General features: G+C 44.1%; 3 protein-coding genes across 4 annotated transcripts; 2 read left to right on the forward strand and 1 right to left on the reverse strand.

Annotated features, from left to right (window-relative positions):
- Nucleotides 1-791: 791 nt before the first annotated feature.
- Nucleotides 792-8,593, forward strand: LOC139372532 (claudin-34-like). Of its 2 annotated transcripts, XM_071112269.1 has the most exons (2): nt 792-1,546; nt 6,624-8,593. In XM_071112269.1, the coding sequence occupies exons 1-2, from the start codon at nt 926-928 to the stop codon at nt 6,714-6,716; spliced, it is 714 nt and encodes a 237-aa protein (XP_070968370.1). In that variant the 5' UTR covers nt 792-925; the 3' UTR covers nt 6,717-8,593. The 2 variants fall into 2 exon arrangements, with proteins under 2 accessions (XP_070968370.1, XP_070968369.1); XM_071112268.1 differs by lacking the exon at nt 6,624-8,593 and having other exon boundaries at nt 792-1,769.
- Nucleotides 8,491-9,174, reverse strand: LOC139372533 (putative claudin-24). Its single transcript, XM_071112270.1, has one exon. It carries the CDS (start codon nt 9,172-9,174, stop codon nt 8,491-8,493), a length of 684 nt encoding a protein of 227 aa, XP_070968371.1.
- Nucleotides 9,175-11,094: 1,920 nt separating this feature from the next.
- Nucleotides 11,095-21,223, forward strand: LOC139373225 (H(+)/Cl(-) exchange transporter 4). Its single transcript, XM_071113483.1, has 14 exons — nt 11,095-11,283; nt 12,017-12,177; nt 12,378-12,477; nt 12,747-12,934; nt 13,175-13,297; nt 13,463-13,669; nt 13,768-13,848; nt 14,019-14,291; nt 15,611-15,883; nt 17,597-17,783; nt 17,905-18,106; nt 18,370-18,566; nt 19,004-19,223; nt 19,912-21,223. Exons 1-14 carry the CDS (start codon nt 11,271-11,273, stop codon nt 20,000-20,002), a joined length of 2,316 nt encoding a protein of 771 aa, XP_070969584.1. The 5' UTR covers nt 11,095-11,270; the 3' UTR covers nt 20,003-21,223.
- The last annotated feature ends 384 nt before the right edge of the window (nt 21,224-21,607 follow it).

The raw sequence follows: 21,607 nt of genomic DNA on the forward strand, positions 1-21,607 counted from the left end.
ATCACCACATCCTGTGTATTTGATTATCGATCTAGCGTGCTCTGTCAGTCTTTTACATCATACAGTTGATATATAAAGGCAATTTTCAGACAAGGCAAACTAAATTGCTAGATTTCCATAGTGATAATTAGGTGCTCGATGTCGCCATGGGGATGGTGTTGTTTTAATGACATTTGTCAAGGCTTTCTAGAAGTATGCTAGATGCTTTAACCCACTGGCTTATATCCAATCAACGTGTTCACATGCTATTCTTGGTTACTGCATGTGTCTGAACTAATTTGTTCAGTTTAACAACAACCTCAGCTATGACATTTTTAAGTTAACTTTTTTTTATTCTCCCACGTTCGGCATACTCTTACACATGTTGATTGCGTTGTGGCATGCGATAAACCATACCACAGCCTTTTGAGGTAGTTAAAATGGGGACATAAAGCCCCATTATAATTTCCTTGTTTGTAGACTTTGTCATGGCACCAGTTGCCATAGCCATTCAGTCATTCAGCTCTCTGTTTTGTCTTTCCTCCTCAAATATGTATTGTGTCGAGGCTCCTCACATTCACAGGTGTGGTGTTAGCTGCCTGCTCTCACCACATGCATGTTTATTTTTCCTCTCAGAGGGCAGCAGTTGCTTTGTCTTCCAACCTAGAGACAGCAGGACCGGATCTGGGGGAAAACGACCACGTATCCAAGCCTCTTCCTTAATATGAGGTGCGAGACTGGAGCCTGAGGGTGATAAACAGGAACAGTAAGAAGATCGATCGCTGTTCATTCAGTATGGCAGCTCTCTGAGATGAGCTCTGTCTGAGATGACGGGGCTTCAGTTCATCTGATCGGAAGATGTTGTTTGTCTGTAGGCAGACTAAGAGAACTGTCGGTGGATTATCTTGGCTGTCCGTTTAAGGTGAGGCTCTCTGTGTGTTATGATATGGCATACCTGGTTCACACGGCTCACCCTCAGTTTGTCAGCCTGTGGTTGAGCGCCATCGGTTGGGTCCTTACCGCGGTGACCCTTGGCCTCATCCAGTGGAGGGTCTGGCAGGTGGCCGACTTGACCTTCATCACCTCAGGAGAGGCCTGGGTCGGAATCTGGAGGGTGTGTTTCTATAGCCATACCCTCGTGACCTCGGGATTCAGGGTCATGTATTGTCAGAATATGGCGCTGTCGGACGCCTTCACGCCCCCGGAGGTCGCCACAGCCCAGGTGCTCACTCTAATAGGGTTGGTCGTGGGGTTCTGTGGGAACGCTGCCGCCGTCTACGCCCTCAGGAACGTCTATTTTGGCCTGGAGAAGCAGACGCCTATCCGCTGTGCGTTCGCAGTGGCTGGTACTCTGTGCTTGTTGTCCGCTGTGTGTTTTCTCATACCTCTCCTGTGGAACTTGAACTCGGTGGTGACCAATCAAACGATCGCGTTCCCGTCGAACTTCCACATGCCCCCTGCACCTGTGACCCAGAACGCGGGGGCAGGGATCGGGGTCGGGATCGTAGGGTCGTTCATGATGATCGTCAGTGGAGTTATCTTCATCTTCTACAGGTTCCCTGTCAAGGTAGGACCCAGAGTGGAGCCGCCTTGTCCAGAGGCGAGACACTTTGATGGGTCAAGTGTTGGGACATTATCCCTACCGTGTCCCACAGACCCAGGAGACTGTCTGAATAACTCTCAGGCCATGGACAATCCTGCCTTCCGCTCTGATGAGCACTTGTGATTGTAGTTTGTTTCTGAAATCAGACATATGATTTGACCATATTCAATGTTGTATTTGATGTGACATAAAGGAATAGCCGTTTGATGCAACTATGTGTTTCGTATGAGAATCCCCCCCCCCACGACCTCCGAACAAGTGACATCAACAAGTTATCATAGCTTTCACCTTTGATTAACCTAGTCTGTCATGGAAAGAGCAGGAGTTCTTAGTGTTTTGTATACTCAGTGTACACCCATTATCATTCTTGAAGAATATAACTTAGAAATGCGTCATGAGTTCGACTGTTATACCCATCAGAACCCCAAATATAAGCTTGTTTAACTCCGCTTGTTTAACTAACTGTAAACAAACACTGTATAGCGTCAATGTGTTTAAAACTATAATTTTGTTACCCTGGATGGTCAGTCCTCGTATCCATACTTCTGTCTATGGATTTGAGAATGCTGAAGTTTCTCCAGCCCGTCCCTCCAGCTGTTTACCAAAACGGTGGTGGGGTAACCACTTTGCTATTTGTTTGAACTGCAGATTGCCCCTTTAAAATGTGTCAGATTATATGATCCTACATTGATTCGTAACATTCTTATACCGAATGATTTGTGCTGTAGTTGATATCAGAAAAGCACCTTCATTCAATAGTCAAGAGTATTTCACAGTGTGTTTGTGTTGTATTGAGTTAATACTGCTACTGTAGAGAAGCAGTAAATTGGAGGGTACACAAAGACACACGCTTTCTCTTTTGAGGACATGCTTGCAACACACCTCTCTAGTCATTGCCTTGCAATAACTCCAAAGGGAGTTTAAAAACTGATTACATGAAATGTTTTACATTTCATACTTGTATTGCTGATGCCGTTTAATGTGTTTCTTTGTAAATGATGCAGAATTTGTACCGTTTCTGTTTTATTTGATCACATTCAAAATGTGTTCTTCAACTTTTAAGGGCTCTTGACATCCAGGAAACAATATTATACACATGCACAATTCAATCAGAAATAGTTGTGATAAATCATGTGATTTAAAAGAGACCATGTTTGAATCAATACAATCTTATCACACACTGATTTGTTTTGATGTGGAGTAGCAACAGGATTGTTCCTCGGTCTGGTTTTAGACAGCCCGGCAAGGACCTCAATTATCCTCTATCCCTGACTGTGCCTTGCAGTCTGCACTCTGTAGAGCTCCCCCACTGACTGGTGAACGCTGGGTAGTTACTGGCTTTGTCCCAAATGGCACCCTATTCCCTATATAGTGCACTACTTTTGACCAGAAACAAATTGTAGTGCACTATAAAAGGAAAAGGGTGCAATTAGGAACACACACACTGTCTGCCCTATTAGACCACATAGACCACATTGTTTCCTGGTAACGAGGCTTCCGTTAGGGGTAAGGTGTTATCGTGTTCAAGTCAAATATTGGCTCTGGCAGAAAGGTGTTTTGACAGTCGCGGTCCCACATCATATCATCCATTTGATTGTGCTACAGAAGAGGAAGGGATTCAATTTTTTTTCCAAATGTGTTCATTCATTGCTAATTTTTGAGGATTTTAAAGGTTTTCATTCAGGTTTTTTTTTAACTTGCTTTGATAAATGTAAGTAATGTCCTTGTTAACTACGTTCCCAAAATGAAGACACCAATGGCCAAGAAGAAGTGATGTGTATTGTGGAGCCTCTCATTTTCATTTGGGCCCCGTTCATGTGAACAGTGCAGGGGAGGAGGCTGAGACTGGCTGTGGCAGGACATATGAGTCCTTGACCAGACCTCTCAAAGCCGGAGTAAGGACAATCACAGTGGGGGTTGTTACTCTGGCTGAAAGTCCGAACAGTCAGATCCTGTGGACAGCACACTGTGTTGGGAGGGAACAAAATAGATTTTTCCGTCAGGGGTCCAACACTTTTTTTTTTTGGTTTGCAGAGGAACTCAACTCATTGAGAGGATTGGTTGTGGTCTGGCTAATGGATGCAGAGGACTTTATAGTGGGCAGGACACACTCTCATCATGGGCAGAATGAGGATATTAAAGGACCTGACTGTGGGTTTAGTCTCTAGTCCAGGGTTCTCCAACCCTGTTCCTGGAGAGCTACCCTCCTGTAGGTTTTTGCTCCAACCCCAGCTGTTATTAACCTGGTTCAGCTTAACAACCGGCTAATTATTAGAATCAGGTGCCCTAGATTAGGGTTGGAGTGAAAACCTACGGGACAGTAGCTGTCCAGGGACAGGCTTAACTTGGAGAGCCCTGGTCTAGTCTATAGTTAGCATAGTGTTACTACAGCATAACTGCGTGGCATAGTGCTGTTGGCTGACGTAAATCTCAGACATTAAGGTAGAAGGTTGAAAGGTGATGACAGGTTTATTGTTTTGTAGATGTTGTGTAACATGTTCTGGATTCCCCACCATTGTGTAATCACTCGCCCTGGCATTGAAGTTCTTAGTTATTGTCCCCAGGGCATCGACTTCATTGCGTTACCACCTCCTTATTGCCTTCAGCATAATGTTTCAGGGGGGGGAAATAATGCATTTTTTACATTTTTATTTTATTTGAACTTATTTAACCAGGTAGGCAAGTTGAGAACGAGTTCTCGTTTACAACTGCGACCTAGCCAAGATAAAGCAAAGCAGTGCGACACAGACAACGGGGCGGCAGGTAGCCTAGTGGTTAGAGTGATAGAGTGATAGAGTGATAGATGTGCAGAAGATGAATGTGCAAGTAGAGATACTGGGGTGCAAAGGAGCAAAAATAATATGAGGTAGTTGGATGGGCTATTTACAGATGGGCTATATACAGGTGCAGTGATCTGTAAGCTGCTCTGACAGCTGGTGCTTAAAGTTAGTGAGGGAGATATGAGTCTCCAGCTTCAGTGATTTTTGCAGTTTGTTCCAGTCATTGGCAGCAGAGAACTGGAAGGAAAGGTGGCCAAAGGAGGAATTGGTTTTGGGGTGACCAGTGAAATATACCTGCTGGAGCGCGTGCTATGGGTGGGTGTTGCTATGGTGACCAGTGAGCTGAGAATAGGCGGAGCTTTACCTAGCAAAGACTTATAAATGACCTGGAGCCAGTGGGTTTGGCGACTAATATCATCAAGTTTGTGGATGACACAACAGTGGTAGGCTTGATTACCACCAACAACAACGAGACGGCCTACAGGGAGGAGGTGAGGGCCCTCGGAGTGTGGTGTCAGGAAAATAACTTCCCACTCAACGTCAACAAAACTAAGGAGATGATTGTGGACTTCAGGAAACAGCAGAGGGAACACCCCCCTATCCACATAGATGGAACAGTAGTGGAGAGGGTAGTAAGTTTTAAGTTCCTCGACACATCACAGACAAACTGAATTGGTCCACCCACACAGACAGCATCGTGAAGAAGGCGCAGCAGCGCCTCTTCAACCTCAGGAGGCTGAGGAAATTTGGCTTGTCACCAAAAGCACTCACAAACTTCTACAGATGCACAATCGAGAGCATCCTGTCGAGCTGTATCACCGCCTGGTACGGCAACTGCTCCGCCCACAATCGTAAGGCTCTCCAGAGGGTAGTGAGGTCTGCACAACGCATCACCGGGGGCAAACTACCTGCCCTCCAGGACACCTACACCACCCGATGTCACAGGAAGGCCATAAAGATCATCAAGGACAACAACCACCCGAGCCACTGCCTGTTCACCCCGCTATCATCCAGAAGGCGAGGTCAGTACAGGTGCATCAAAGCTGGGACCAAGAGACTGAAAAACAGCATCTATCTCAAGGCCATCAGACTGTTAAACAGCCACCACTAACATTGAGTGGCTGCTGCCAACACACCGACTCAACTCCAGCCACTTTAATAATGGGAATTGATGGGAAATGATGTAAAATATATCACTAGCCACTTTAAACAATGCTACCTAATATAATGTTTACATACCCTACATTATTCATCTCATATGTATACGTATGTACTGTACTCTATATCATCTACTGCATCTTTATGTAATACATATATCACTAGCCACTTTAACTATGCCACTTTGTTTACATACTCATCTCATATGTATATACTGTACTCAATACCTGTACCATCACTCATTCATATATCTTTATATGCATATTCTTTATCCCCTTACACTTGTGTCTATAAGGTAGTAGTTTTGGAATTGTTAGCTAGATTACTTGTTGGTTATTACTGCATTGTCGGAACTAGAAGCACAAGCATTTCGCTACACTCACATTAACATCTGCTAACCATGTGTATGTGACAAATAAAATTTGATTTGATTTGAATATGAAGCGAGGGCCAGCCAATGAGAGCATACAGGTCGCAGTGGTGGGTAGTATATGGGGCTTTGGTGATAAAACGGATGACACTGTGATAGACTGCATCCAATTTGCTGAGTAGACTGTTGGAGGTTATTTTGTAAATGACTTCGCTGAAGTCAAGGATCGGTAGTTTAGTCAATTTACGAGGGTATGTTTGGCAGCATGAGTGAAGGATTTTTTGTTGCGAAATAGGATGTAAGACCGTACATCCAGTACAATTATTTTTGTAAATGAGTCTGTAACAATACTAAAGTTGTTACAGTAAAGTTGATAGTGAAGGAATAGATTGATGCAACTTATTGAACTTCATTGATCCAGACCCAAATCCTCAACCTAACCTGTCCTTAACCCGTAACCCAAACCCTAATCGTCAATAGTGATAACCCTAACCACCCTGACCCTAATCATTAACCACCAAGCGATAGACATATCCCACAAGGCATTTCACAATCTGCTGAGAAAGGAGCATAACTTTATCAGCACTGTACAACAGAGCTGTTGTGGTTTTCTGTGAGATTGAGGTAGGATAGAATGGTTTCGAATGTTCCCTTTCATTGTGTTTCAAAGTGACATGTGACAACAGAGCCGTTTAACATATAGTGGTTGTCTTCATGTGTTTCTCTGATGCAGGACCAACCACTGCCTATGATAGATCAAGCGATTAACATAGGAAACTATAATGACTTCCATTGTGAGGGGACAACAATGGGATCTTTCAGATGACAACATGGACACAGGAGGCGGTGGGGAGCAAATCGAGCATTTCAAAGTCCAGGCGGGTTCTCGTAATGTGAAGACCTGAAAGGAACTGTAGCAGAGCACACTCAGAAGCAAGTTTGTGTCCCAAATGGTGCCCTATTCCTTAAATAGTGCAGTACTTTTAACCAGCTCCCTATGGGTCCTGGTCAAAAGTAATGCACTGCATAGGGAACATGGTCTCATTTGGAGATTAAATTATAGCATTGAAATAGACAGGAAGTATTTTATGGCTGTTGTTTCCGCTTGGCCATGTAGGGAACCCTTGAGAAAGAGATTAATTTCTCAATGGGACTCACCTGGCTAAATAAATAAAGGAGAAATTATATTAAAAAATGGAAGTATAAGAACATGACCTGCCTGAGCAAGCTTGTGTGTAATGGGCGATGTCTAGGAAATCTGACATTCCTCACATTACGTATCATTATTATGATGTTCATTAACTACAGCTTAGCCCAGGAGCCAAGACCGAAATCAGCGGGAATTAGACTTCACCTCCGTTTCCACTGGACTTGGTCTGTCACCTCACCTTACTTAAACTCACTTCCTCCTCGTTGTCTAGCAACAGTTTGAGCTTGTGTAACACAAGCAAGTGGTTTGTGAGCTTAGGAATGAATCATGGTCAGGTTTTTGTCAGGTTTTTTCTTTATTTGATAATATCAACTTTTGTTATGTACAGATTTCTCCACACTATGGATATAACTGATATAGGATATGTAGCCCTGTGGCACTATAATGTCTGATCAATTCAGAGTCAGAAAACCACTACAGAGGAATATACAAGATAATGTATATTGATATATATATCTGATATAATGTATGTGGTAAATCTGTAATATTGGCCTCTAACTAGAGAGAATCTATAGTGGACATTTCAGCAGAAATGAAACGAATACAATCAGATCCTCAAATATCCACGAAGTCATTGTCTTGTCAAGTTGTTGCAATCAAGTCCTTATATTTTAAAACACACATTCCCAAATACTTAGCACATTCCTCACATTAATTCTTACTTGCTTTCTACAATATAGTGTTATACCTTTTCTCTTTGTTCTATTTACAATTTGTATGATTCATTATTCCTGTAATGCATTGTTGATTGAGTAACTGTGTAGGCTATAAAAAGGGATACGTTTTTTATGGCCTTGCTAGTGAGAAATCAGCTTCATTCAATCTGACTTCATGGCCTTGCTAGTGAGAAATCAGCTTCGTTCATTCTGGCTTCATGTAGTTATTGGACAATAATGATGACAGATGCTGTAAAAAATCATTTGTATTGTGATAAGATATGATATCCAAGACAATCATTGACATTGACATACAGAATAATCAACCTTGGTCAGAATAGTTTACAGTAATTTCACAGACAAAATACTGCTTGTCATCAAATTCTCTGGCACCATTGCACTCTATCTCTTACACAGTACCAATGAAGAAATGGCAGCTTTAAAAGCTTTAGTCTCTTTGGTTCCATCAAGAATTTCTGTTTGATAAATGTAGGTGATATTTTTGCAAACATGGCATGCACCAAACCCTGTTTGAGTGATTGAAATAAGTACCACCATTGTGTGCAAATTCTGTCTCAGAATATGAAGAAAGATTTGTCCCAGCAAGAGTACTCAATAACTATAGCTAATGTAAATAAGCATGAAAAAGCTTTGGATAAGCAGTGTTTTATTCACCATCGATAGAGAAAGGGCAGAGGCTACTGAGAATACTGTTCTCACTTCTCAATAGCTCATCAAACATGTTCCATGGACCTCTTCCTATGTGGGGTATTGGTACTGTGTACGTGTGTAGGTCTTCTCTGTAGCGGTATAGGCATTTGTAAGGTGCAGGGCTCCTCTTGAAGGCACACGCAGGAGGTGACCAGCAGGGAGCCAGCCACCAGGTGTAGAAACCCCGCCGTCCAGCCACAGAACAGGGCATCCCCAAACTCCCAGCGTGGCACGATTGCCGGCACGGCCTCATCAAAGAACCGCATGACCGTCAGGTGAGCGATGTAAGACACGGGTATGAGACCCAGTATCCCTGCGACCAAGCACAATATCCCCCCCAGCATCTTCATCAATCTCTTCACCCTCAAACCCTCAGGCCCCTGGTTGCAGCTGTTGATCCAGTAGATTCCAGGAATGGCTAGCAGGAGACCCAGGAGGCCCGTGGCCACTGTTACACACATGAGGATCCGGGCTAGTTTGATGTCCGGAGGCAGGCCGAGGAGACTGTCATAGGGTCTGCACTCCAGAATTCCAAGGTCCTGCACCACACATGTCTCCCACAGGCCCAGCTCGTAGCTCTCCGCGGGCAGCAGGTCGGTGGACAGGGTCAGCCAGGTGGACATGATGGTGGTGGCCAGCGAGCAGATCCAGGCACCAATAGAGAAGAAGACCCCGAGGAGTTCCATAGCGCACACCCCCGGATCCATAGTGCTGCCCACTCTGAGTGGCCACTCTCTGGCTCCCGAGCTGCCTGCTCTCCCTGTCTCTCTGTGCCACAGTCAACTGCAGCCAGGACTCCTGACTGCTTTTCTCTGCTCCTGTCCTTCTGAACTGCAGCCAGTTGAAGCGAGAGGAAGCCACGGCCAGTAGGTTCCGATCGAGGCTCAATTTGTTCAAAAGACTGTACGCCCAATTAGGGTTTACTACTACCAGCATGGGCTGGGAGGGAGTAACTTCTTCAAACGATCAGTAGCTCACTCACATGCACGCATCATCTGCAGTTGAGAGGAGGAAAGCAGCGGCTTGATGACATGTTGCCCTCCCCTTGGAGGTGCTATACTCAGTGGTCAGGAGAGAGTGACTGAGTGAGAGTCAGACACATTGAACAACAGCATCATTCAGATCTATGGTGATGTCCATTTCCACACACACAGTGAGGTTGTAGCCTAACGCAGGATGCTTTTAAAATGCAGACAGGATGTTATAAAAATACTGATTTATTTCACAAAACGTACACACACACACACACACACACATACACACACATAGGGGTGTTGTGAGGATGGGGGGATAGTGGGGGCATAATGGAGGGAGGCATAATGATTCTCATCTGGAACAATTTTGCATTTTTCAAACACCTGAAAGAACCTTTCCCTGCAATCTAGAGCCATAATCATGATGCCTAATTCTATGTAAATAAAATATTATATTACAGAGAAACAGCAAAATATTTGTTTTGATTTATTCATCAAGAAGGAATCAATAGGCTACATAGCTTGATCAAGTTATACTGAACAAAAATGTAAACGTAACATTCAACAAATTCATCGATTTTACAATGTTACTGTTCATATAAGGAAATGAGTCAATTCAAATGAATTCATTAGGCCCTAATCTATGGATTTCACATGACTGGGCCGGGTCGTAGCCTTGGGTGGGCCTGGGAGGGCATAGGCCAACCCACTGGGGAGCCAGGCTGAGCCAATCAGAATGAGTTTTCCCTCACAAAAAGGGCTTTATTACAGACAGAAATACTCTTCAGTTTCATCAGCTGTCCGGGTGGCTGGTCTCAGACGATCCCGCAGGTGAAGAAGCTGAATGTGAAGGTTCTGGGCTTGCGTGGTTACACGTGGTCTGCACTTGTGAGGCCGGTTAGACGTACTGATAAATTATTTTAAACGACGTTGGAGACAGTTAATGTGCCCTTTATGGGCATGACGCCACTGAACACACACACGCACACACATGGTGAAAAGGCTATTTCTTCTCACTACTAACTTTGTCTCTTTAGAAACTGTGGGGCCCCATGGAGTGTTGCCAGGGAGATGAGATTAAGTAAGAATAAAATTGACTGTGTGTACCTTTTTAAAATAAGGCTGATGGAAATGGGAGAAGACATCAGATTATTTGGTTGCTATGTCAACTCAAAAGACAAAACAAGCTATGCTGCTACTTGGGCATTGACATGTCATCTATAGATTTAGGAGAGATTTAGGAGGCTCTGAATTAATCTAATACATTCAATAGCCTGTTTATGAAGTGCTATTTTAAAGAAATCAAGTGATTGTTTTACTATACAGAGGTACTCAAAGTGGTGCATTTATTTGATGTGGAACAATATCCGGTGATACGTTCCTTTTTCCTGTATCAGATCTTTGACATACAGAGCTTGTGACCCAAGTAGGAGGCTGAATATGCAGGCCATGTCAAGGAGAGAAGAACAAAAAATTTCAACACACAATAGTACACAAATTACCCTCTTTATAGAGGCGGTTTAGTGGTCTGGTGGTCTCTGAGTGAACAGTAGCCTACGCACTGATATGAATGAACGGATTAAAATAAATATATTTTTATTTCAGCCACAAGGTGTCACTATTTCACTACTCACAATTCCACCTTCATGCGTTGACAGGTTGAGCAAATGCATTGTGGGAAGCAGAAATCTATGACGTCCTCTTCTCTCTTTTCTAAACAGGTTTGGCCGGCGATAACCTAACACAGTATCAAAATGCATTCAATATTGATGATTATATAGCTAAGAGATATAGATGTCTTTATTTTGAGGAGTCGGGTTGTGTGAACAATGGACGGAGACGGTAAGCATGCATTTCATAGCATGTCTAATAATGTCATAATTAATAAAGGTTGACGCATATCTGGCCAAATCTTAACTATAATTAACGTTAACATTATTGGTCTCATTACATCCATATCTACTTGCTATAGCTAGCTATATCTAATAGCTATATGAAGGCATATGTCGCTGTCACTGATCAATGATTTGTAATTCAGTATTCATGCATGGCCCTCAAGTAGCTAGCCTACTCTTGTATTCTTGACTGCTCAGTAGCGTTACTGTTTTCACTGCTTCTGCATGACGTTTTTCCCCCAGAGGAAAAAAAACATCACAGAATTATAGCGACCATTTATCCAAGTAAGCTGCTAATGTAGTTAGTTATATGCAATAAAATGCTAATAAGAACATAATCTGCCCTGGACAAATGTCCAAACTGAAGCTAAAACTTGGACACAGTATCACAAGGTCTGTCTGGTGATCCGAATCCCAAGAATTACAATTTTATACATCTCATGGGCATTATTGGCAGCATAGTGCTTCATACCGTGTTGAGAATCAGAGACCTGTCTTGGCTGGGTTCGCGGTCTCTTCAACCTCTTGTCTGTGTGTGTCTTTTAGAGGGGTTGGGATAAAGCATAACTTTATCTCTGTTGGACATGTGTGAAGGTCTTCATTAGACAATAAAAAACGGGCATGTGTGAAGGTCTTCATTAGACAATAAAAACCAAATCTTATTTTGTCTCTCTGTCCAGGGGCCAGCAGTACTGGGGCCACTCCCTCAGAGGAGATGAATGGTACTGGGAATCTGATGGACTTCCTGGACGAGCCCTTCCCTGACGTCAGCACCTACGAAGACTTCCACACCATTGACTGGCTCCGGGAGAAGTCACGCGACACAGACCGCCATAGGAAGGTGAGGGGAGCACCCACACCCAGCTCTACACTCTAAGCATTTTCTTCTTCTTCATCCCCAGAGGATATAATTCTTCTTCTTCTTCATCCTCTTCTTCATCATCGTCATCACCATAGAAAAACTCTTGATGTCCACCTGATTATGTTAACCTGATGATCCGCTGAACCTGCCGCTGATGGTTGATTTGATGCTTGTTCTAGATCACCACCAAGAGTAAGGAGTCTTACTGGGAGCTGATTAAGAGTCTTCTGGATGCCTGGTCAGGATGGGTGGTGATGCTGCTCATAGGAATGCTCACAGGTAGGAACCGAGGAGGCATCCTGCAAAAAGTCTGACCTCTTAGGTACCGCTCTAGTCTCTTGTAGTATGGCGCACGTGAGATTTGCTTCTGGGTGCCGGGATTCATACTGCACACACATGACATGACACGTGGCTCTCTTAACAAACAATCAAAAGTCACACAGCCAGAGTTGTGAAATACCACGTCTGGGTTGAATCCTTTTGATAGGCTTGCCTGTTCCCATGCTTAGTGTGATCTGTGATCTCGTGCTGTGTGTCCTCCCGTGTAGGTACGCTGGCTGGAGTGATCGACCTGGCTGTGGACTGGATGACCGACCTGAAAGAAGGGGTGTGTCTGTCTGCATTCTACTATAGCCATGAGCAGTGCTGCTGGACCTCCAACGAGACCACCTTCGACGACAGAGACAAGTGTCCGCAGTGGCAGAAGTGGGCCGAGCTGATGACCGGTCACTCTGAGGTCAGCAGATCACTAAACCGCTAACCAGACATCCTCTTGATTTAAAGCCACAGTACTGAGTCTGTGTTTTTAGCCCGACAAATGGCAGCCATCACGTGGCTAGGTAAAGGGGTGTGACTTGGGGAAATGTAACCACTCTCAGTTTCTGAGGTTTAACTTGGTGTTTGTTGCGATAGAGGGTGGGATGATTGTGTATCAGGTCCTTAAACCCATACATTCCACCTGTTCTTGTTTCTCCAGGGTGCCGGGGCGTATGTGTTGAATTACTTCCTGTATGTGTTGTGGGCGCTGTTATTCTCTTTCCTGGCTGTGTCTCTAGTAAGAGTCTTTGCCCCCTACGCCTGTGGGTCAGGCATACCTGAGGTGAGTGTTTTGAAATGGTAGCGTTCACAAATAGAAAATAACCGCGCCTATAGTATTTGAAATACTTCGTTTTCATTGGCTGAAAAGAGTGTGCATTAATTTCCGATAACTGCACAGTTGCAAAGGTTATCCCAGTGAGGGGACGCTGTGTGTCGTCTTGTGTAGATCAAAACCATCCTGAGTGGGTTCATCATCCGGGGGTACCTGGGGAAGTGGACCCTCTTGATCAAGACGGTGACCCTGGTCCTGGCTGTGTCCTCCGGGCTCAGCCTTGGGAAGGAGGGGCCCCTGGTCCACGTGGCCTGCTGCTGTGGTAACCTCTTCTGCTCCCTGTTCTCCAAGTACAGCAAGAACGAGGGCAAGCGCAGAGAGGTACAGTAATAGCCCATTACGCTCCCATTTTTGCGGAAATAATACAATTTGGGTATTTAGTTGTAGTCTGTATGCAACTCGGCTTGTCATTTTTGCAGGTGTTATCGGCTGCTGCTGCTGCTGGGGTGTCAGTGGCTTTTGGAGCTCCGATTGGAGGAGTTCTCTTCAGCCTGGAGGAGGTGTTGTATACTTAAGTCTGTTATATCACCTGCTGTGTCCATTCATTCAATCAATCAAATGTCATCTCACTTCCAGATATGTCACTGTTATTCTTTTTGATCCATTGCCTTTGAAATGCTAAAGTGTTTCAGTTGAACTGCCGTCGGTATGTAATCTCTGTCCTCTTCAGGTAAGTTACTACTTCCCGCTGAAGACTCTGTGGCGCTCCTTCTTCGCTGCGTTGGTGGCGGCCTTCACCCTGCGCGCCATCAACCCGTTCGGCAACAGCAGACTGGTCCTGTTCTACGTGGAGTACCACACCCCCTGGTACATGGCTGAGCTGGTCCCCTTCATCCTGCTGGGGGTGTTCGGGGGCCTCTGGGGAACCCTCTTCATCCGGGGGAACATCGCCTGGTGTAGGAGGAGGAAGACCACTTTGCTGGGGAAGTACCCCGTTCTAGAGGTAACGAACTGTGGCACCCTATTCCATCTACTTTGTGCATGATACAAGTCATTTTTCCAACTATTGTCTACAGACAGATTATTTAACTTATAATTCACTGTATCACAATTCCAGTGGGTCAGAAGTTTACATACACTAAGTTAACTGTGCCTTTAAACAGCTATTCCCAAAAAGTATGTAATGGTTTTAGAAGCTTTTGATAGGCTAATTGACATAATTTGAGTCAATTGGAGGTGTACTTGAGGATGTATTTCAAGGCCTACTTTCAAACCCAGTGCCTCTTTGCTTGACATCATGGGAAAATCAAAAGAAATCAGCCAAGACCTCCGAAAAAAATTGTAGAGGAGCAATTTCCAAACGCCTTGAGGTACAACGTTCATGTGTACAAACAATAGTACGCAAGTTTAAACACCATGGGACCACGTAGCCGTCATACCGCTCAGGAAGGAGATGCGTTCTGTCTCGTTGAGATGAACGTACTTTGGTGCGAAAAGTGCAAATCAATCCCAGAACAACAGCAAAGGACCTTGTGAAGATGCTGGAGGAAACAGGTACAAAAGTATCAATATCCACCTTAAAACGAGTCCTATATCGACATAACCTGAAAGGCCGCTCAGCAAGGAAGAAGCCACTGCTCCAAAATCACCATAAAAAAGGCAGACTACGGTTTGCAACAGCACATGGGGACAATGATTGTACTTTTTGGAGAAATGTTCTCTGGTCTGATGAAACAAAAATATAACTTTTTGGACACTGAAGAAGTGTATGTGAGCAAGAAGGCCTACAAATCTGACACAATTACACCAGCTGTGTCAGGAGGAATGGGCCAAAATTCACCCAACTTATTGTGGGAAGCTTGTGGATAGCTACCCAAAACGTTTGACACAAGTTAAACAATTTAAAGTCAATGCTACCAAATACTAATTGAGTGTATGTAAACTTCAGACCCACTGGGAATGTGATGAAATAAATGAAAGCTGAAATAAATAATTTTCTCTACTATTATTCTGACATTTCACAATCTTAAAATAAAGTGGTGATCCTAACTGACCCTAAGACAGTGAATTTCTACTAGGATTAAATGTCAGGAATTGTGAAACTGAGTTTAAATGTATTTGGCTAAGGTGTATGTATACCTCCGACTTCAACTGTAGCTAAGTTGCTCTGGATAAGAGTAACTGCTAAATGACTCAAATGTAATGCCAGTTTCTGCTTCTTGCTTTTTGGGATCTTTGCCGGTTTACTGTAAAACACCTTGTGAGAACTGCTGATGTCAAAAGGGCTTCATCAATAAACGTGATTGATTTGATTGACTTAAGGTGATCGTGATAACGGGTATTACCGCGGTCCTGGCGTTCCCTAACCCGTACACGCGGCGCAGCACCAGCGAGCTCATCTCCGAGCTGTTCAACGACTGCGGTGCCCTGGAGTCCTCTCAGCTGTGTGACTACGTTAATAACCCCAACATGAGCCGTCCGGTGGACGACATCCCAGACCGCCCTGCTGGACCCGGGGTTTACAGCGCTCTGTGGCAGCTGGCCCTGGCGCTTATCTTTAAGATAGTTATTACAATCTTCACCTTTGGCATGAAGGTCAGTATGCTGTACGGCATGGCTAGATGGGGGTTATGATAGCTGACGTAAGCAGCTATGAAATGTTACCGAACTGCTTATGAATGCATTATGTATGAGATATGAAAATGTTAGATCCTTTTATGTAGGTGCCCTTCAAATAAAGTGTTGCCACGTTTTGATCCCAGATATTGTGAGTAGGGTCACCGTGCTCTTGGGTGATTGTTGTCTTCAGATCACCTCTCAACCATGTTGTTTTATGTCCTCTGTGTTGTCTTCAGATCACCTCTCAACCGTGTTGTTTTATGTCCTCTGTGTTGTCTTCAGATCACTTCTCAACCATGTTGTTTTATGTCCTCTGTGTTGTCTTCAGATCACTTCTCAACCGTGTTGTTTTATGTCCTCTGTGTTGTCTTCAGATCACCTCTCAACCGTGTTGTTTTATGTCCTCTGTGTTGTCTTCAGATCACCTCTCAACCGTCTTGTTTTATGTCCTCTGTGTTGTCTTCAGATCACTTCTCAACCGTGTTGTTTTATGTCCTCTGTGTTGTCTTCAGATCACCTCTCAACCGTCTTGTTTTATGTCCTCTGTGTTGTCTTCAGATCACTTCTCAACCGTGTTGTTTTATGTCCTCTGTGTTATTTTCAGATCACTTCTCAACCGTGTTGTTTTATGTCTGTGTTGTCTTCAGATCACTTCTCAACCATGTTGTTTTATGTCCTCTGTGTTGTCTTCAGATCACTTCTCAACCATGTTGTTTTATGTCCTCTGTGTTGTCTTCAGATCACTTCTCAACCACCTCTGTTGTTTTATGTCCTCTGTGTTGTCTTCAGATCACTGTGTTGTCTCAACCGTGTTGTTTTATGTCCTCTGTGTTGTCTTCAGATCACCTCTCAACCATGTTGTTTTATGTCCTCTGTGTTGTCTTCAGATCACCTCTCAACCGTGTTGTTTTATGTCCTCTGTGTTGTCTTCAGATCACCTCTCAACCGTGTTGTTTTATGTCCTCTGTGTTGTCTTCAGATCACCTCTCAACCGTGTTGTTTTATGTCCTCTGTGTTGTCTTCAGATCACTTCTCAACCGTGTTGTTTTATGTCCTCTGTGTTGTTGTCTTCAGATCACAGATCACCTCTCAACCGTGTTGTTTTATGTCCTCTGTGTTGTCTTCAGATCACCTCTCAACCGTGTTGTTTTATGTCCTCTGTGTTGTCTTCAGATCACTTCTCAACCGTGTTGTTTTATGTCCTCCATGTTGTTTTATGTCCTCTGTGTTGTCTTCAGATCACCTCTCAACCATGTTGTTTTATGTCCTCTGTGTTGTCTTCAGATCACCTCTCAACCGTGTTGTTTTATGTCCTCTGTGTTGTCTTCAGATCACCTCTCAACCGTGTTGTTTTATGTCCTCTGTGTTGTCTTCAGATCACCTCTCAACCGTGTTGTTTTATGTCCTCTGTGTTGTCTTCAGATCACCTCTCAACCGTGTTGTTTTATGTCCTCTGTGTTGTCTTCAGATCACCTCTCAACCGTGTTGTTTTATGTCCTCTGTGTTGTCTTCAGATCACCTCTCAACCGTGTTGTTTTATGTCCTCTGTGTTGTCTTCAGATCACCTCTCAACCGTGTTGTTTTATGTCCTCTGTGTTGTCTTCAGTGTTCGTGTTGTTTTATGTCCTCTGTGTTGTCTTCAGATCACCTCTCAACCGTGTTGTTTTATGTCCTCTGTGTTGTGTTCAGATCCCGTCTGGGCTGTTTATCCCCAGTATGGCCGTGGGGGCCATCGCTGGGCGAATCGTAGGCATCGCTGTGGAGCAGATGGCCTACCATCACCACGACTGGATCATCTTTAAGAACTGGTGTCGTCCCGGAGCCGACTGTGTTACCCCAGGCCTCTACGCTATGGTGGGCGCTGCCGCATGTCTGGGTGAGTTATCATCAGGGTTGTGTTCATTAGGCACCAAACGGAAGAAGACAGACTGAAACAGAGAGGGATTACTCTATAAAATAAATACTCAGGTCATCAACTTTTGTTTTGTTGTTTATAGGAGGTGTGACCCGGATGACCGTGTCCCTGGTGGTCATTATGTTTGAGCTGACCGGTGGTCTGGAGTACATCGTCCCCCTCATGGCCGCAGCCGTCACCAGTAAGTGGGTAGCGGACGCCTTTGGGAAGGAGGGTATCTACGAGTCCCACATCCAACTCAACGGCTACCCCTACCTGGACGTCAGGGACGAGTTCACGCACAGGTATTACGGGATACATATTAGGAACTTTGTCATTCCTCCTCCTCAGGGGAGGAGCCTCACACCTCCCCTAGTCCAAGTCTCAACCCTGCAGTAGTCAAGAGTCAACCCTTCTCAAAGGGCTGGTTTTACCAGACACAAAAGCATAGTCCTGAACTAAAAATATATTTCAATGGAGATTCTCCATGCTTTTGCTTCCAGGATTTGGATTAATCTGTTTCTGAGAAACAGACCCTAAGAATTCCCAATATGTGATCCGTACACAGGACCCTGGCCACGGATGTGATGCGTCCCAGGCGCAGTGAGCCGCCCCTGGCCGTGTTGACCCAGGACAGCACCACAGTGGAGGACGTGGAGACGCTCATCAAGGACACCGACTACAACGGCTTCCCTGTGGTCGTGTCCCGAGAGTCAGAGCGCCTCATCGGCTTCGTCCAGCGCAGGGAACTCACTGTGGCCATCAGTAAGACATTAACCCTGGCTCACACACACACACACACACACACACACACACACACACACACACACACACATTTTAAATACTTTATTCAAATCCACAAATCACATTACGATCAGAAGGATACTAATAGGGTACTAATAAAGGTTCCATTTAACGAAAAATAGTGGGACTGTTACATTAGGTTGTTTTCACCGTGAAATGACAGGCTAAATATAAAAAAAATTGTTTGGAGAACGTGAATTGTAAGTTGTGATCAATAGCTACTGTATGTCCCATATAAAGCCATCAGCATGTGTTGAGCAATACTGTATTTAATGTGTCGGTTCAATATTATCTGTCGTGTCTGAGGAGCCACAGCTGATACTTCACCCTCTCCTCTCTCTCTCTCTCTCTCTCTCTCTGTCTCTGTCTCTGTCTCTCTCTCTCTCCCTCTCCCTCAGAGACTGCCCGTCAGAAGCAGGACGGGGTGGTGAGCAGCTCTGTGGTCTACTTCACGGAGGACAACCCCCAGGTGGCCGAGGCCTGCGACCCCCAGCCCCTGAAGCTGCGGCGCATCCTCAACCTCAGCCCCTTCACCGTCACGGACCACACCCCCATGGAGACCGTGGTGGACATCTTCAGAAAGCTGGGCCTCCGACAGTGTCTGGTCACCAGAAGCGGGTGAGTCTGTCATCAGTCAATGAACCAATCAAACAGTCTTCGTCCACCAGATGAGTTTAGAATGTATTATGTTGCAGTCATCGAGCAGTTGCCCATGAGCGACATACAGTCCAGGGCCCCGGTTTCCCGATCGCGATGGAATTTAGGCTTACGACTGTTTTAACAACGAACCTTTCCTACAACGGCCCATAAAATGTAACGAATACGTTTCCCAAAACACCACCCAGATAGAACGTTCGCTAAATACGTTGTTGATGCATTAGCGCAATAATAATGGGATCGAAAGGAATCAGCGTTCTCCCTTTCAAATCTTACCTTAACATTATAATTAATCCACAACACTGACGACAGATCAGCTCCCATGGGATATTATCACCTATGGCAACAAATATTAAAGTGTCTAATTCTAATGCTTACCCTGTAACAATGCACTAAATCAAGTGCAACTTTAGTAACAGTGGCTTTGGGAAACAGCTCAGAGATTTAGGTATGCTCCTTTTGAAGGTTCTAACAATAAACTTAGCCTTGAGATGCTTTTGGGAAAAGGGGCACAGTATTCTAAAGTAGGCTCATTTTACTTTGGTGTTAGATTTATGAAGACTATAGACTCTGTTGAATCATTCTGAGGTTTATTGGATGGTGGAATGATTTCTATTTTGTTTTGTCCCCCCCCCCCCCTCCCCTCTAGGCGTCTGTTGGGCATCATCACTAAGAAGGATGTCCTCCGTCACATGGCCCAGATGATGAACCAGGACCCAGAATCCATCATGTTTAACTAGTTGCCCAAGAAGAAGAAGCTTTATTATCCACAGCACCTCTTTGCCCCTCCCCTCCCTTAGACTGTAAATAGTGAAACGCTACTGTAACCTGCAATAAAGAAAAGTCACCTCTCAAATACAGGCCCCCAGTGTTTAAAATGTAGGGATGGAGCAAGAGGGGTGAAGAAAGAGGGGGATCAGGACTAAGATGGATAAATGCAACAAAGAAAATGGACGGATGAATAAAGGGGGGTGTAAGGACGAAGGAGGAGGATGAATGAAGAGGGTGTGAGGACCAGGAAAGAGGGATCAAGAGGGCGGGGTGGAGGAATAGGGGTGTGAGGACCAAGATGGAGAGATGCCGAAAGAGAGGTGTCAATCATGGCGAGGAGGGAAGCATCTTATGTCTGGGGTGAGTATGTTTTAGTTTGATGTGCTGCTGACGCCATATTTATGTTTTCAGTGACGCTTCAAGGCCGACTGCAACTGACTTCAGTCTAAGTTGTCAATGTTAAGTTGGTGGCCCTTAGAACCCATTGTTCCCAGGGTATGTTTCACACGTTGATGTTACTTTGACATTTGCGGCTTCTCAAATGTTTCTCAATATTGAACTGTAATAACATAGTTTTAACACTGGTACTGTACGTATTTGCTAGAAGACCGCGTATCATGTCAATTGATTTAGTTTATCCAGGATATGTTTTTTTTTTTTTTTTGCAATAAAGAATGCACTTTGGAAGAAAAATAGCTGAACCAGAAAACACCACCAAGTACAATGTTTTTCTTGTTACTTTATATTTCTCACTCCATGCTGTCCCTCACCAGTTTCATAGGTTTTGTTTTAATATGCCGATGGAATGTATTGTGGAAAACAACTGTGGAACTATTGAACCTGCCTCACTTCCATTCTGTTTGTTTTATTCTGACGAGCCACTGTGGTTGTGGATTTAGCCACACTAGGTTCTCTTTGTCATTTCATACCAATCTTTTTTTCAAATCCATCCATCCATTGTTACTACTGTATTGAGAAACTATCAATTTGTCATTATCTCAAGCAATTGAACACTACTGTAGTTTATATGTATTATTCTAATATGAGCTGGTCAACATTACTGTAACCTGGAACTGGTACAGAAAACGGATATTAGCACTTTTGTTGGTGTTTGTAAATAACGTTTAAGTGATGCACAATATACTATTTGCAATGTTCTGACATTAAAAGGGAGGTTGTGTCAACAAGGATGAGATTGTATTTATGTAATTGTATTATATAACATAGATACAAAGTTTAAGACATAATTCAATTGCGGGAGGCATATGATACTCATCACATGCTAGTAATATATTTGTCATATGTGAGGTTGAAACACAAGGAACCCAGACAAATGAATAATTGAGGGTTGCTATAATAAACTTAGCAAAAAAAGAAACGTTCCTTTTTCAGGACCCTGTCTTTCAAAGATAATTCCCATGCTTGTTCGATGAACCATAAACAATTAATGAACATGCACCTGTGGAACGGTCGTTAAGACATTAACAGCTTACAGATGGTAGGCAATTAAGGTCACAGGTATGAAAACGTACGACACTAAAGAGGCCTTTCTACTGACTCTGAAAAACACCAAC

The sequence above is a fragment of the Oncorhynchus clarkii genome, chromosome 18, assembly GCF_045791955.1.
Source record: "Oncorhynchus clarkii lewisi isolate Uvic-CL-2024 chromosome 18, UVic_Ocla_1.0, whole genome shotgun sequence".
Taxonomy (NCBI): domain Eukaryota; kingdom Metazoa; phylum Chordata; class Actinopteri; order Salmoniformes; family Salmonidae; genus Oncorhynchus; species Oncorhynchus clarkii.